Source organism: Sylvia atricapilla, chromosome Z (assembly GCF_009819655.1).
Source record: "Sylvia atricapilla isolate bSylAtr1 chromosome Z, bSylAtr1.pri, whole genome shotgun sequence".
In the NCBI taxonomy this organism is placed as follows: domain Eukaryota; kingdom Metazoa; phylum Chordata; class Aves; order Passeriformes; family Sylviidae; genus Sylvia; species Sylvia atricapilla.
The window spans coordinates 68,403,224-68,419,253 of record NC_089174.1 but is presented as its reverse complement, the minus strand read 5'-3'; the positions used below and the strand labels follow the sequence as shown (position 1 = coordinate 68,419,253).

At 46.1% G+C, this 16,030-nt stretch overlaps 1 protein-coding gene across 1 annotated transcript; it reads left to right on the top strand.

The window, feature by feature from the left end:
- Nucleotides 1–1,799: 1,799 nt before the first annotated feature.
- On the top strand, nucleotides 1,800–15,498 carry LOC136374284 (myosin-IIIb-like). The gene is made up of 15 exons (XM_066339583.1): nucleotides 1,800–1,925; nucleotides 1,998–2,063; nucleotides 2,138–2,268; nucleotides 5,670–5,772; nucleotides 8,557–8,659; nucleotides 9,141–9,297; nucleotides 9,653–9,755; nucleotides 10,017–10,145; nucleotides 11,349–11,457; nucleotides 12,559–12,675; nucleotides 13,115–13,215; nucleotides 13,667–13,753; nucleotides 13,916–13,981; nucleotides 14,283–14,396; nucleotides 15,349–15,498. Exons 1-15 carry the CDS (start codon nucleotides 1,800–1,802, stop codon nucleotides 15,496–15,498), a joined length of 1,662 nt encoding a protein of 553 aa, XP_066195680.1.
- Nucleotides 15,499–16,030: the final 532 nt, after the last annotated feature.

Genomic DNA, 16,030 nt, shown 5'->3' with positions numbered 1-16,030 from the left:
TCATATTCACTTACAGCACAATCACAAGCCTAACCAAGACCACACCTTGGTCAAACAGGGCAGACCTGGCATGGATGGAGAGGCAGCACTGCAGGGACACCACCTTAAGCTTAGCGTTAGTCCTGCCCCAGAAGTGTTCAAGGCCAGGCTGGATGGGACCCCGAATAGCCCTGTCTGTGGAAGGTATCCTTGGGCTTTGCAGGGCTGTTGGAAGGAGATGGTCTTTAAGGCCCCTTCCAACCCAAACCATTCCATGTTTCTATTGAAGTGCAGTTGCAAAGTACTCACCAGTAATGGACTAAAATGCTGGCATTTGCAGAGCACCTCTAGCCTGGGTAGACTGCAGTCAAGGTTTTCATTTTGCAGACAAATTTCTTTTAACACACAACTATTAAAACAAACAAGTTACACCAGATTTGACCATCTGCTGCTCACATAAAGAAGTTCAAACACTCCCATTATTGCACAATATATTCTGTGTCAGGTCTGCAGGGTGACAGCTGTCTGCAGCCTGTGGGTACAGTAGAAAACACTTCACCTACAAGTGATAGAACTGTTTCAGTTTGTTTCTCCCCAGATCAGTTCAAAACCCTCTGAAAACCAGCACCCTGTTACTGTTAACTACCTTAAAATGCACCATTAGCACCATCCCCTTCACCCTTTCTAAGTTTTTTGAGTATCCTCAAAAATCTCCTGTTCTTATTGCAGCACAGCCTCTCTTAATGTCTCAGGAATGTGAACACATGGTGGGTGGGCTCCAAGGGCCACACTGCCCCACATCCCCACTCTGAGGTAAGAGAAAGGGGAACAGAAAGGGAGAAACTCTAGAGCCCACAGCCACTCTTCAGCCACTCTGAGGAATAAAGCAGTAAATATTGCAGGAGCTAATACTAGAAGTAAAACATGCACCTAGCCCTCCTTCAATTCGCCTGTGCTGCAGGGTATTAAAAGTGGTTTTTGAATCTGTTAAAACAAAGGGTATAATATTCTTTCAGCAGATGAGAAAAGATACATCAAAAGTCTTGCAGGATTGAACTGAATGGGTTTTTTTTTACCAAACATTAATCAATTTTCTCATTACCACGGTTCTGTTTTGGGGGTTTTGTTGTTGTTGTTGTTGCGTGGGGTTTTTTGGTGGTGGTGGTGGTGGTTTTTTGGGGGGTTTTTTGGGTTTGTTTTTTTTTTAATCAAATGAAATAAGTTTTAAAGAAACAAATGTTTCCAGTTTAAAAAAAAAAAAAAAAACCACAAACAAAAACACCAACAACCAACAAAACCAAAGAAAACGACACACACACAAAGCAACCTCCAAAACAAAAAAGCCGAACATGAGCACGCTGAAAAGCATTTACTAAACCATTTACCAAATGTTTTTCTCTGACTATGACACGGATTCAGGAAATACTTGGTGGAATCAGAGACTAATTGAGCCAAAGGGATCTTTATAGGTCATGCAGTTGACAAAGTCAGGCTGGGCTGCTCAGGGGTTCTTCCGGCCCAGGACCTTTCTACGGGTGGAGACAGGGACACGCCACGCCACCAACGCCGGTCACAGTCCCGGTTGTCGTTTTAGTTTTAGTTCTGGTTCTAGTTCTGGTTCTGGTTCTGGTTCTGGTTCTGGCTCTGGCTCTGGCTCTGGCCCGCGCCCCACGCCGCCCCGCCGCCCGTTACCTGCCGGTCCCGCCGCCGCCCCGTGTTCAAACGGCGGCCCCGCCCCGGCGGGCGGTGCCGGGGCGGAGCGGGGGCGGTCCCGGGGCGGCGGCGCCGGGCCGGGCCGGGCAGGGCGGCGGCGGGCGGCGATGGTGTCCCTGGGGGAGCGTGGCCCCCGGGCCGGAGCGGCCGGGGACCTGGCGGCGCTAGCCGAGCTGGACGAGGCGGCGCTGCTGGCCGGGCTGCGGGAGCGCTTCCTGCAGCAGAACATCTACGTGAGTGCCGGGGGCCGGGGCGGGGGGCGGCGGCGGCGGGCGCTCGGCTGACCGGCTGTCCCGTCCCCGCAGACCGACATCGGGGACATCCTCGTCGCCATGAACCCCTTCCAGCCGCTGCCGATCTACGGGAGAGAGGTGAGCACCGCGCCCCCCGCCGCGCCCCGTCGTCCCTCGGCCGCTCACGCCTCTCCGCCGCCGCTTCCCCGCAGGTCTCCGGGCGATACCGGCGCCTCCAGACCGACGCGCTGCCGCCCCACATCTTCGCCGTGGCTAGTCGCGCCTACCACGCCATGCTGGGCCGCGGGGGCGGCGGACCCCGCAACCAGTGCATCCTCATCAGGTGAGCGGCGGCCGGGTGTCCCGGCGCCGGCCGGGGGCTGGGGACGGCCCCGAAAGCTCTCAGGGATCTCCCTGCCCCTGGTTCGGGTGAAGCTCTTCTCCAGTTCTGTTGGTGAGTCAAAATCTATCTGTGCTGGCGACACATCTTTCATCCCGACCGCTTTTAAGACAGATTAGCAGGTGCACCTTGTGGACGTGTGGGCAGACAAAACTGGCTTTCATGGAGTGGCTCGTCCAGCAATCTTTACAACAGTAAAGATTCCAGGTTCACTTCTGGTGGGGATCCAGCCACTGGAATACAGCTCTGGGAAAAGCCATTGGGTGCTCTGCTCTGGAAACACAACTGCTGCAGTAAAAGCTGTAGTAAAAGTTGGAAGGATGATAATGGAAGGAGCCAGTTTTCACAAAGTGGAGCTTCCCAAGTGTAACCGAAGAGCAGAAAGAATTAAAACACGTTTTTCTGCTCTAAGGCAGATTTCCTTTGGAAAATCTAGTCAGGGAGTATCTTAAAGTCATGGGCAATTCTGTGCCCTAGAAGTCAGGGCTTTTAACCAAAGACCCTACCAGTATCATGGACATTTCATTCTATCTTGTCACTCTTGTTCTGCTCGAACTCTGCAGTGCAGCAGTTAGCATAGTTTAGCAGAGAAAGTCTCAAACAACATCAACTGGCAGAGAAAGCCATGAGCGATGAGAAAGCCTTGAAACATTAACTGCCTCTTCTCTACAACTGGGTGTTGTAGAAAACAGTTTAAATGTTGTCTCTGTTAAAATGCTACTTGCCAGCTTGTTTGATTTAATTCTCCTTTGTATTTGACTTCTGATCACTCTATCAGTACTTTCAGTCTACATGATGTGGAAGTCAATTACTGAATCACTGTGAAGTGTTTTGGTGGCACTGGGAACTGACTCTGAGGAGCACTTGAGCCCCACTCATTTCTGTAGCCTTCTGGCCATTGGTGCCTGTGCTTTACATGAAGTGCTCTCAGTAAGTGGTGGCAATGGAGTCAGTCACAGGTGCAAGAGGCACTGCTGGTAGGGCTCTGGGAGATAGAGAACCGTCATTGTATTTGTCTTGGGAGGTAGAAGACAAGAAAGAGTAACCCATGAGAATTTGCCAGGTGGTCAGTGGCCTGGTCACCTTCTGCCAGCAGTTCAGAGATGAGTCTGATACACTCCTATGCATCTTGCAATCTTTTAGGTGGTCTGTGTGTTACTGTCACAGGAAATTCATGGTTTTCTTCTCTATAGGTGGTGAAACACTAATTACCAAGTTTTCCTATGTGAGCACAGTTGGAGTGAACAGGGATAACAAGGTCACTCCTGTTAGACCATAGTTCACGACAACAGCACACCAGGATCTGCTGTCCCTTGTGGTGTCTTTAGTGTCTCCAACTGAGTCTGGAAGGTCTGGATGGCATTCTTCAGAGGTGATGTTGGATGAAGCAGCTACTTGCCAGATTATAAGTGTTCATTGTTACCAAACTGTCCTCAGTTACACTTGAGTCACCTGAAGATGACTATGCATTTCTTCAGAGCTGAGGGCAGTTACACACCTGCTGTGCTTGCAGGACCTTGTGAAGGCGTTGTGCTTGTTGGAGGGTTTAAAGTCAAGCTTGAGCCATGAAACCACGGTTGGAGATAGATATAGATGTAGATTTAGGTTTTGTTGTTGTTGTGGGGGTTTTGGGGGTTTTTTTTGGTGGGTTTTTTTTTTTTGGTTTTTTTAGGTGTGTTACTGAAAAATAAAAATAAACCTGAATGTACCAAGCAGGGGCACTGGATGGCTGGATGACATGTTCTCATCTAGCAAAATGGTCTTACTTTGTTTGTGTGAATTTGCATGGTGCTGGTCTGATCTGTGCTTGAGATCAGGGACCTGCTGTAGTACTTGAGGTTTTTAGCCACCTATGACACATACTTGATATCAAGCACAGAGCTACTGGTAGCTACAAAGCAATAAAGCCACGCCACATGCTCAAAGGTCAACTCAAAGGAAATGGGGACCTGCTCTCAAGTATATCTCCAACATTTCCTGGATTTATTTTTCTTTCCATGCATATGCTGGAGTTCTCAGCCGATGTGATATTGTCAGTTAAGGACATGTTGTCTCACTGACTGTACATTGCCTCTCCCAGGACAGGGGAAACTGCACCTTCCAAGTGATGGTTGTTTGACTTGGAGGCGGAGGTGCTGTGGACGTGTGACAGCACGGTGATGTGCCCTGCTGCCACTGTGGGAGTGTGGGCAGGTCTAAACCCATATTGCCAGCTGTCTGACACGTGGATGTGTGAAACACCTCATGATGCCACAGCATCTCATGATCAGTATCCAGGTGTGGACGTCATGCGGATAGGACAAATTCCTCTGGAGAAAGAGGAGGTTGTTGGCTCCAGCATATACAAGGGAGTTGATGTACCAGATTCTCGGGTTTGGTTTTCTGTGACCGAGATTAGGGTGGCTAAGAGTTTTTACCTCTGAAAACCTTGAGGCAGATGTGAGAGTGAAAGGGAGCCTTCAAGGTCTTATTTTATTTTCTCGATTTCTCGTGTTGTTTATTAATTCTTATCTTACAATGTTCTCTGTGTCCAGCCGAGGTGTTCTGCTGCTCGGAGACAGGATTACTCCACCTCCGATCGGAGGTCACTGTCTTCTTATACAGATAATTACGTGTATATTATTTCCAGTTATGTGCCACCTATCACCTATACTAACATCTCTGCTCTGACCCAATTCCCTTAAACTACTTTGTGCCACCATCACATCAAAAGATGGATGCCAGGGGAGAAGAAGAAGAAGCTAGAGCACTGCCCTAATTCCTCCATCTTGTTCCCCCCGTACCTATATTCTAAAAACCCAAAACTACAACATTTTCCACCCTATGATAAACTACACTACTGTTTTCACACCTTTGTGACTCAGTGTTGGAAGCTTTTTTCCACGGACTGAGATCAAAGACTGTGTGCTCCTGGGCTCTGTGCCAGGCAACCCCCTGGACTGCCCAGATTCAAACCCTCTTGTTTGGGTCCCAGTCCTCTCTACTGAGGTCTGTGACCTTCCAGGGCGTCCAGAGGAGTGCCCTGGACTCCAGCATCAGATGACTTTGGAAGCAGAGCAAGTGGTCTGTCTGGCACCTCTCATCCAGAAGTGACAGTGTGGGGTATATCAGTACTCCTTTGCACAGAGGGACAAGTTCCCTGATGAAGGACCAGAACATCATGGGACACCCTATGTAAAGATGTGGTGTGTGAGTTTTTACTCAACATGTGATTTTGTTGTGAAACTGTTGTAAAGTTGTGAAACTGTTATAGAGCACTCTCAAGTGATGGAGCACTTGAGCCATAAGGGGCAGAGCAACTATACTTTAAGGTTGATGGAATTTATTTTGCTTTTTCTTGGCAGTGGAGAAAGTGGTGCTGGGAAAACAGAGAGTACAAAGTTGTTGTTGCAGCACATAATGAACCTATGCAAGGGCAAATCACAGCTGGAGCAGCAGATACTTCAGGTAGGTCACTGCAGGATGCGGCTTTAAGGTGCAGAAGCAACACTGCTGCAAGACAACTTGCATTAAGCTTAGGAAGACTGCCAGTGAATCACCACTGGAAATCAGGGAGCCACATATAAAACACATAAAAAAATAGTGGATAAGAATGGTGAGATAGCTGGCCACAAATTGGAAGGGTTAGTAGATCAGTAATTTTGTTTGCTGGAGATGGTTTTTGAATTAGAGAAAACTATTGTAATCATTTATCATGTTTGCTGTTACAAGAGATTGGTGGCATTTTTCCAAATAATGTCCTGTTTGAGTTAGAACAAGGACTTTCATTAGAAAAAATGAGATCTTTATTTAATGGTACAGAGGGATAAAGAATTCACACATCCTTTAGTAACCTATCCTTGGCTACTTGTAGAGCTAGGCGCACACCTAATAGCTGGCTAACTGCCATCCTTACTTCTTTCATGTATCCTTGATAGCTCATTTTGAAACATATTTTACTCTTTGGTCTGAAATATTTCCACTTGAATTTCTCCCCAGGGAGCTGTGAGGTTTTTTAAACAAAAAAACTATCCATGTGATTGGTTAAGAAGAGTGAGTTCTTGGACCTCTTTACTTTAAAGTCTGTCTTCTCAGATTTCCTGTAGAAATATAGAGGTCTTTCTCTGTGTGGAAGGTTAGCTTCAACCAGTGCCCACTATCATTCCCCCTCCTTACCTGGACAGAGGTAGGAAAACATAACAAAAGCTCATGGGTTAAGATTAGGACTGTGAGATCACTCAGCAACTACCATCACAGACTCAGACTACTACAGACACATCAGACTGCTACATCACATCAAAACAGGCTTAGCTTAGGGAAAACTAAGTTAATTTCTTGCCAGTTAATATCAGAGTAGGATAATGAGAAATGAGAACAAGCCTTGAAACACCTTCCACTACTCTTCCCTTCTCCCTAGGCTGAACTTGACTCCCAATTTCTTTACCTTCTTGCCTCCAGCAACACAGGCAGATAGGGGATGGGTGTTGAGGTCACAGATCTGTTAATCACAGATTATCTGTGCTACTGTCTTCTTCCTCATGTTCTTCTCCTCCTTCAGCATGGGGTCCCTCCCAGCAGAGACAGTCCTTCAGGAACAGACTGTTCCAGCGTGGGTGCCTTGACATGATGCAGTCCTTCAGGAGAAGGCTGCCCCAGCGGCAGTACCATCCATTGGATACTTGTACATCTGTACTTTAGGAACAGAATGCTCTAGTCTGTACCTTCACGGGGTACAGCCTTCAGGAGCAAGGTGCTCCGGTGTGGCCCCGCCACAGGATCACAAGCTCTATCAGCAAACCTGCTCCAGAATGGGCTCCTCATCACATGTCCTGCTAGGAAAGCTTCCCACGTGGTCACAGCCTCCTTCAGGCATCCACCTGCTCTGGTGTGGGGTCCTTCAGGGGCTGCAGGAGGATCTCTGCTCCCCCTGGACTTCCAGGAGCTGCAGAGGCACAGCTGCCTCACCATGGGCTGGACCACAGGGGAATCTCTGCTCTTGCAGCTGGAGTAGCTCCTGCCCCTCCTCCTTCACTGAACTTGTGTCTGCAGAGCTGTTCCTCTCACACATTCTCACTCTTGTCTCCCTTCTGTGGGTGTGCAGCAGCTTTTATCCCAGAGGCACTGCCACTGTCACTGGTGGGCTCAGCTTTGTCCAGTGGCAGGTCTTGGAGCTGGCTGGCGTTGGCTTTGTTGAACATGGGGAAACTGTCTGGCATCTCCTCACAAAAACAGCTTTAGCTCCTCCTGCAACCAATATATTGACACATAAACCCAATGCCACATGCTGTGCTTTGGGCTCTGGAATGGTGTATTAATTCAGTATGGTATCATCCGTGGTGGATCCAAGGTGAATGCCTGTGCTGGGTTATCAGAACGTGACATTGATACATCTGCTGTCATTGCTTAGAACTGGCTTAGGCCACACTGCCAGGCTGCTTCTGACCTGAGCAGGTTCCACAGGCGGGAGAGCTGTGTTTGCTCAGCAGGAGAGTGCCTAGAGCCAGCCTGCAGTTCCTCCCCTGGAAATAACTCACTTCAGCCCAGATGAGCTGCCCTTGGAAAGCCTAGAGGTGACAATGAAGAAATAATATGCATCTTATTTGGTTCCTGCAGATGTATCCAAGGACTAAGTTAGTCTTTTAGGGGATTACAGTCATGCCTTAAAGTTGTGCTCAACAGGCTGCTCAACATTCTACTCTGAGGCATTCTTCTTCCAGTTGACAGGCATTCTTTGCTCAAATACAGAAAAACTGTCATTTTGCCACCTTTGCATCCAGCTTAGCAGGCTGGTATGATTGTTCTGTTAATTTCTTTATAATGCACTCTCCTTATGTCTGCAAATTTCAGTAGCTAAGCTGTCATACTTACATTGACTGAGTGACATGGTGACTTTGTTTATTGCTGTTGTATAGCCCTCAAATTATCTAGTGACTAGCAGATACTGTGGGGAAATAGGTTATACCAACCTTATCTTCTAACAAATGACTCAGTGATCTTACTGAGATCCCATCAGTTCAATTGTACTGATCATTGTTAATCTCATGCTGCTTAGTCTTAGTGATATTTGCCTCTTTCAATTTCTTTATCCAGGCAGAGATAAAATAGGGGCTGATCCATGTTCATGAGGTCGTTCCTTTCCTTTCTACTCAGTGGAACTCTGAGTAGCAAATGCTAAAGATACATTTTTACAAGTAAGTTGAATTGGATAGTTTAATCTGAAGACTGGTTGTTCTGCTTCTTCACTTGTTTTAGGTGAATCCTTTGCTTGAAGCTTTTGGCAATGCCCAGACAGTGATGAATGACAACAGCAGCCGCTTTGGAAAATACATACAGCTGCGTTTCCAGGAAAATACAGGTAAAGGCAAGGGCACTTACTAGCCTGGGGGGTGGTTAGTAACTGGAGGGAGTGGACTGAGTAGCCAAAACTTGTGGAGGGTGAAATTTTGGCTCATGGCTCCCTGTGGGAAGGGTGTGCAATTAAGTAAAATCTCACAGCAACCACTGGTGGCTAAGACCTGGATAGGATTAGGCCTGGGTTTGGACAAAGTGAGAATATGACAAGGATATGGGGGTGAGAGTGCAGGGTAAGTGTCAGTAACACTCTGTGAGTCCAGAAGCCTTTGTTTCTTGTAAAAGAGGTGAACAAGAATCTCTTAGACTGCAGTAAGAGTGGAGAAGCCCATTTCCGGTGTGCTGGGCAGCCTAGAGGGTCTTGCATATAAGAAAGTTAATTTAGACAATTCTGTGCTGGAACCAAAGAAAAGATGTGGGACAGCCTAGGCAGCTTCATGTGCCCCAGAGTGAAGTTCCTTACCCTGTCACCTTTTTGTGTGCAGTGCAAGGTGCAAAGCTGAGTGAGTACCTGTTAGAGAAGTCACGGGTGGTGCAACAAGGTACTGGGGAGAGGAATTTCCACATCTTCTACTACATGTTTGCTGGACTGTCTTCAGAGCAGAAGGAGATGTATGGGTTATTGGATCCTTCATTCTACAGGTGCATTAAAAGGAGACCCTAGTTTAGTCTTTATGATGGGTGGTGAAGGGGAAAACAGCATAATGGAGTTTTTTCTCTGCCCTGGGGTTTTATCTGTGGGGGAGTGGAAGCTGGAGTGGGATCTGAATGGAACTACATGAAGATAATAATAGTAATAATAATAATAACAACAACAATAATAATAATATGGATCATCATGGAAACTGGGAGGTCTGGGGTCTCTGCTGCACTACCTTGGAAAAGTTTCTTTCCCCTTCATGTCTCCACTTCTGGTGATCTGCTTTGTTCCCGTGGGGTAGGACTGGCTTACAGTGCTGATGGTGTGACAGTTTTTGTGGGATATGCACTTTCTCAGGTACATAAGTGGACGATTTGGTACACAGGAAGTAGCTGAACACTGGAAGCACAAATACCAAGAGGTTTGCAATGCCCTTGACATGGTGGGCTTCCAAGAACAGGTTAGTCTGGGGGCTGTTTCATTTCCATCTGTGCTTTCTGCAGGCACAGAGTTTCTTTCTAGCTCCACTTTTGAAACTCAGTCCTATTTTTTTTGTCTAGATTTTCCATGTTACTTTCAGGCCACCTGAGTCTGCCTGACTGTGGAGAGCTTTTTCCCACAGGTTGCCTGTGCCTCTTCCCTTAACCTCTCTGACTTCTGGGTTGTCTGTGTTGTACATGCTACATGCTAGTAGGTTTTTCACCTTTCTTTTGTGTTTTAGGAGCAAGTGGGCATGCAGGCTATCTTGGCTGGTGTGTTGTCTCTGGGCAATGTGACCTTTGAGCCTGAGGAGAGCAGTGGGTCTCTAAAAGTCAGTGAAGCTTCCCAGGGATGGCTGAAGGCTGCAGCGGTGAGTCACAAGAATTGTTGACAGAAACCTTATGGGTATGATGCTCTTTCCCACTGGCTGTGTGACTGCAGGAGCTGTTCCTGCCAGAGGATATTTCTGCCTCTGTGAAGAAGGTTCTAAAGAACAGGGTTTTTTTTGGAAATGTACAGTTTGATCCCATGACAGCATTTGTGTTTACTGCTATTCATACCCAAGGAGATGCATCTCAGCTTCTATTTCTTGTGTGCCTAGAACCAGTGTCTTACATAGTCAGCATATACCTTTCTGACTTCATGAAACACGAGTTTTTTAAAACTAAATGTTTTATGTTAGTGAGTGTGATGACACCTTGGAGAAATTCAGGTGGGCAATATCTGCACACTAGTTCTATGTTTTCATCAGATTTTGTCCAAGGATACCACACTAAGTGCTGTCATTTTTTATTGGTTATACTGAATTAATTGAATTGTCTACTATTTTGCATGACATTATCACAGATTAAGAAGTATATATTTCCCAGGACCATTGCATTTTTGTTATATGGGATGGAGAAGTTATCCTGCTTTGTTAACAACACAAGACAGAAAAAGTAACATACTTCTTCCCTTTCTGTTTCTTTCATTTTGACCTATTTGAAATCCCAGCACCCTTGCTCTTCGATTTCACTCCCATCTCTTTGCCTGTTTCCCTCCTACACCATACCTGAAACAACCACCTACGTCTGTTCAGCAGCCAACTTCTTTTTATCTTATTTCTGAAAGCCTGCTCCTCATTTCTTGCCCACAGGAGGGGAATTCCTGTTAAATCACTGAGGGGTTCAGTGTGTCTGAGTTTGCTTTGTTTCCTACCTCTTGTGTGGGTTCCTGTGATGCTGAAGCTCAGACGGCTCAGCACCTTCACAGTCACCTCCGTGTGGTGCTGTTCAGTAAGTCTTTAAACCACTCAGCAGGGACTGGCATAGCTCCCAAAGAAGGTGAAAGGTGGCAGCACTGGGAAAGCAAAACAAAAAATTGTTTGAGATCGAGTGTGTGAGGTTGATCGCTGCAGGGGTGGAGTAGATCAGAGCCAGCATCTGACTCTGGTGCCAGAAGTAGCACTTGCCTTTCCATGGTGCTCAAAGGCCTGACCCTCAATCATGACCCTGTTACACACAGACAGACACAATCCCCACGAGCAGAGTGAGAGTTTACAACTGACTGTCCTCCTCTATTTCCTGGTTCCCAGGGTCAGTTTGGAGTCCAGGAAGATGAGTTGTTAAAATGCCTGATTTGTACAACGTCAGTGACCCGAGGCGAGCAGATCCAGCGTTTTTACACCCAGCAGCAGGCAGAAGGTAGGAAATACAATGAATTGCAGATGTGCTGGCTAGAGAGACTGGGTTTAGATGGAAGGGTATCTCTACACATGTGCAGCTTGTTGGGAACAAAGATGTTCTTCTGTGCCTCTTCATTCCTCTCACACAGAGGCGAATATATCAGTGTTTATCTGTTTAGTCTCTTACTGACTTGTAGCATCATGAATGCTGCTTTTGTTTGGTCTCCAGGAGACTGCAGAGATTAAATGAGAAACCAAGGAATTGGCTTTGCTTTCTGACTCAGCCCAGAGAGAAACTCTGGGTATTTGTGCAAAAGAGGGGGAGGCTCCTGTTGCAGTGTGCTGGCAGTGTGCAGAGCTCTAGGTAATAGATGGGGAAAAAACCATGAGAACAATGAGATGTCACAGTGTCAGGAATGGAGTGAAAAGAGTAAAGTAGCAGCCACAAGGTGTTATTTTCCCTTTCAAAAAACAAGAAAATAGCCTAAAATAATCTGTACCAAAAGGTTAATTTAAAGTATAGTATTTTAAAAGCTAGTTAAGAGAGATTATTGCTTCAAATAAATGAAAGAAGAAAATGACAGTGAAATGAGATTAGCTAGTTCTGTTTTACAAATTTCTTTTGACAGCAAAAGATACATCTCCAATCATAAGTCATGTTAATTTGGTCTCCTTCTTAGAATGTTAGCAAGCTTTCCATCAGTTGTGTCCTTTTCTTGTCTACTGCATTTAAACACTTAGCAACTGTGGGCCTAGGAGGAAGAGAGCCATCCAATTTTCCAAGTAAGATTTGAAGCTTCTCTCTTCGTTTAGCAGTGAGGGGATCCATACTTAGTATATCTTCAGAGGAGAAAGCAAGTCTCTGGATATTCTAAAAAATGGCATGACGCAAAAATTCCCTGGTATCTTTGTAGAAAGATTGTGAAGGTTTTGGAATTAAAGAGCTGTTTTTACAGCTCATAGTTACAAAGGGTGGGGACAATCCAATGTTTATCTGATCTTTAAAGTAGCTTTATACAGACATTGTTGCTAGAGGTGGATGTATTGAGCCACCTTGTGTGTGGTGTCCTCTGCTCTCCTGTGAAGCTCTTCAGTGAGCTGCTGTTTTTCCTCTGTGCAGATGCTCGGGACTCCATTGCAAAGGTGGCCTATGGCCGAGTGTTTGGCTGGATTGTTTGCAAGATCAATGAGCTGCTGGCTGAGAACGTGGACCCTGAGGTGGAACTGAGGGAGATAGGTGAGTTCTGCCTGCCTTGCTCCTGTTCTGTTCTCAAATGTGAATCCCTCAGCCACAACGAAGGACTGGCACTATGTGAGGTTTCACAGAGTTTGTGTGCTGGGATGCATTATGAAAACTGTAATCCTGCTTGAGATAAGAGCCAGCAGCATGAAGTCTGTAGGGCTTTGTTCAACTCTGAGCAGTCAGTTTTTCTGAAGCAACTGTAAGGCTGTAGTTCTGGGGTACTCTGGCTTAGCAGAGAAGCCAGGCTGGAATGGGTCTTCTCTTAGCTAACTCTCCAAGCTGTGTGAGGTCTGCCACTGGTGTGTCTCTTGGCTGCATTTTCCCTGTGCTACAAGAGCTGTGTGATAAGAGATTTAGTTGTGTGTTGGTGTACACAGTGATCTGCAGGCATGGTCTGCAGGCTCCATGATGTGCTCTTCTTCCCTTTTTTTAGGCATCTTGGATATTTTTGGGTTTGAAAATTTTGCAGTGAATAATTTTGAACAGCTTTGCATAAACTTGGCCAATGAGCAGCTGCAGCATTTCTTCAACCATGTAAGTCTGCTGAAGGTGGCCTCACCTTGTGTTGCAGAGAAAGCAGAACACTGCTCTACCTGGCACATGCAGGAGAGCTTGGGGAAAAACATATCTGTTGCCTGGAAGGACAGAAGTAGTGAATACCGAAGCAGGATAGAGAGCAGCAACTTTCTCTGCTGGGGCGGGGGAGCCACTGGGACAGGAAAGAAAGAGGTAGAAGGATGAAGCAGTAACTAAAGTAGTAATAGCAGGGAAACTTACACTTCGACAAGTGATCCTGCTTTATGCACCAGGACCAGTGAGTGCCAGGGTTACAGAGAACCATGGAGAACAAGAGCTACATCTTGGACCTCTCATGCTGTGGCTGGGAGTGCCACACCTCTGTCCTCTTGTTCAGACCAAGGAAGATGTTCAGGGTTTGTCTAGCCAAGTCTCCTGGGTGCTTCAACCTCTCTTTCCTTTATTTCAGCACATTTTCCAGCTTGAGCAGGCTGCCTATAAGGAAGAAGGGCTGCCTTGGGAGACCATCACATTCAACAATAATGAACCTATCCTGGTGAGTGAGAGGTCTGACAGAATATAATTGCTCTGTCCAGCCAAGAGAAAAGTCTTGCTCTTTCTACCATGGGGAGGAGATGCACCTGGGAAGAACCTCCAGAGGGTGGTGAGGGTGAGAGGGGATGTCCTGCACTGCTTTCATGCATCTTCTTTCCTGCAGAATCTGCTCCTGGCCAAGCCACTTGGGTTGCTCTCTCTTCTGGATGAGCAGAGTGCATTCCCTCAGGTATGTATGAGAGAGGAGGCAGAGAAAATATTCCGGGGGCTAATATAGAAATAAATACCTGGGCTACAAAGAAAGCTCTTGGGTTGGAGTGCAGGATGAACAGAGATGTCCCCATGTGTGACTTATGAAACAGGACATCAAGATCAGGAGCAGTCTAGTGGCATTGGCATTCCTGAGAGGAGTCAGGAGGAGGTATTGCAGAAGACTATTGCACAGCCAAGGATACTTCTAACACTTTGTTTTGACTCCATGTATCCCCATCAGGCCTCTGTTGCACCTTATGAAATCTGCTTTCTTGCAGGCAACTGATAAGACATTTGTGGATAAGCTAAACAGCAGCTTTAAGGGGAATTTACACTTCCAGCCAGCCCGAGGCCATGTTTTGGGCTTCAGCATCATTCACTATGCTGGGAAAGTATGTACTGTTTGCAGGAAAAATGTTGTTGTAGTGTATGTTGGTGGGGGTGGAAGTGTTGCCTGACAAATAAGGCTTTGATGTTAAGGAATGTGTGGTCTGAGGATGACACTAACAGAAGTGATGTGTTCCAATGAATTGCCTCCTAGAATTCCTTGGGATTTATGTAAAAGGTACAGGAAGAGAAGACCTCTGAGGAAAATGGGGCTACCTCTAAGAAGCATAGGGCATTAGAAGAATCTACTATTCTTCTAATTGTCATTCTATTAGAACTCTAGTCCTAAAATAGTCCTTCACAAATAAATGTACTGTGTCCACTGTGCAGCACCAAAGGACAGGCTAAAGGATTTTTCTTTACCTATTCGGTTCCACAGCATAACAGTGACTTTTTTTGCAAATACCTGAGAGCACTGTGTAAACAGCAGGGTAATTAATGTTTTAAATGTGGAGGCAATTATTTACACATTCACTGGTATCTAAGCTTGAGATTTAGCACTATTGCATGTAGCTTTACTGCCACCAGTACTGAAAGCATTGGTCCACACTAGGTTGAATTGATTGGAGATAATTTTTGGAGCAGGAGCAGATATGACAATTCAGGTCAGATATGACAATTCATTTTAACTTGCATTTTAGTAATCTAATCTCAGCATTATTGACTAACTTATTGTTTGTGACATTCATTATTACAAAAATTAACATTTAACACGTAAAAGGTGGATGTCTTTGTGTTATGCTGCACTCCTGTGGCTGCTGCCTCTGGCATGTGCATGGTTTTGTTCCTCAGGGTTGGCATCTGAATGAGGTGTGCCTGTGGGTTTAGAAAATTCATGTGCAGGCCAGAGTACATTCAGTTTAACATATGATCAGCTCCCAGCAGGCTGCAGAAGTGGCTTTTACAGCCAGCCTGTGAGCACTGCTGTCCCTTAGTGACCTGCTGCCCTTTCCACAGGTACAATACACTGCCGAGGGCTTTCTAGAGAAGAACAGAGACACCTTGCCAGCCAATATCCGTGGGCTCTTCATCAACAGTGTCACCCCCTTGCTCAGTGTGCTGTTCAAAGGCAAGTCCTTCTGCACATCCACCATGAGCAAGAGTTAAGTGTGGGCATGACGCTTGTGTGTTTCACAGTTGGCAGTGCCAGGAGGACTCTGGGAATTCTGCAGCCTGGAGTGGGGCTGCTGGCACATACAGAGCTGTCAGAGCTGCTTATTCCCTGCCATGGAAAGCAAGGCAGGTTGTATCCCCTTCCAGAGAATTAGCCACCGCTCAGATGCCTTCCCATCTTCTCCAAGGCCAGTGCAGGACTGTTTCCACTGATCCTTTCTATACACATGGTTCTTGTCTAGAAATTAAGCTGGTCAAGGTCATGGATTCTAAAAATGGGGCTTCACAATTAGTTAAGAAAACTGTTAAGTTATGCATTATTTTTCTCCTACCACTACACTCCCTTTTCTAGTTATTGATAAGCCTTCAGATGCTCCAAGCCTTCTAATTAAATTAAAAATTTAGAGAAAGGTCAAGTAGATACTTCCTTGGAAATTGGCTGGCTGAACACAGTGCTTCTGGTATAGAAATTTTGTCTTTTTTTTTTTTGTCCCATTCAGTCCATGCTGCTTTCTGGGATTTAGAA

Bases quoted from the DNA above. Each gene is read 5' to 3' on its own strand.
- LOC136374284 (XM_066339583.1), top strand. From the start codon at position 1,800: ATGGTGTCCCTGGGGGAGCGTGGCCCCCGGGCCGGAGCGGCCGGGGAC. The intron at 5,773-8,556 runs GTAGGTCACTGC...CACTTGTTTTAG, and splicing joins TGGAGCAGCAGATACTTCAG to GTGAATCCTTTGCTTGAAGC. The intron at 9,298-9,652 runs GTGCATTAAAAG...GCACTTTCTCAG, and splicing joins TTGGATCCTTCATTCTACAG to GTACATAAGTGGACGATTTG.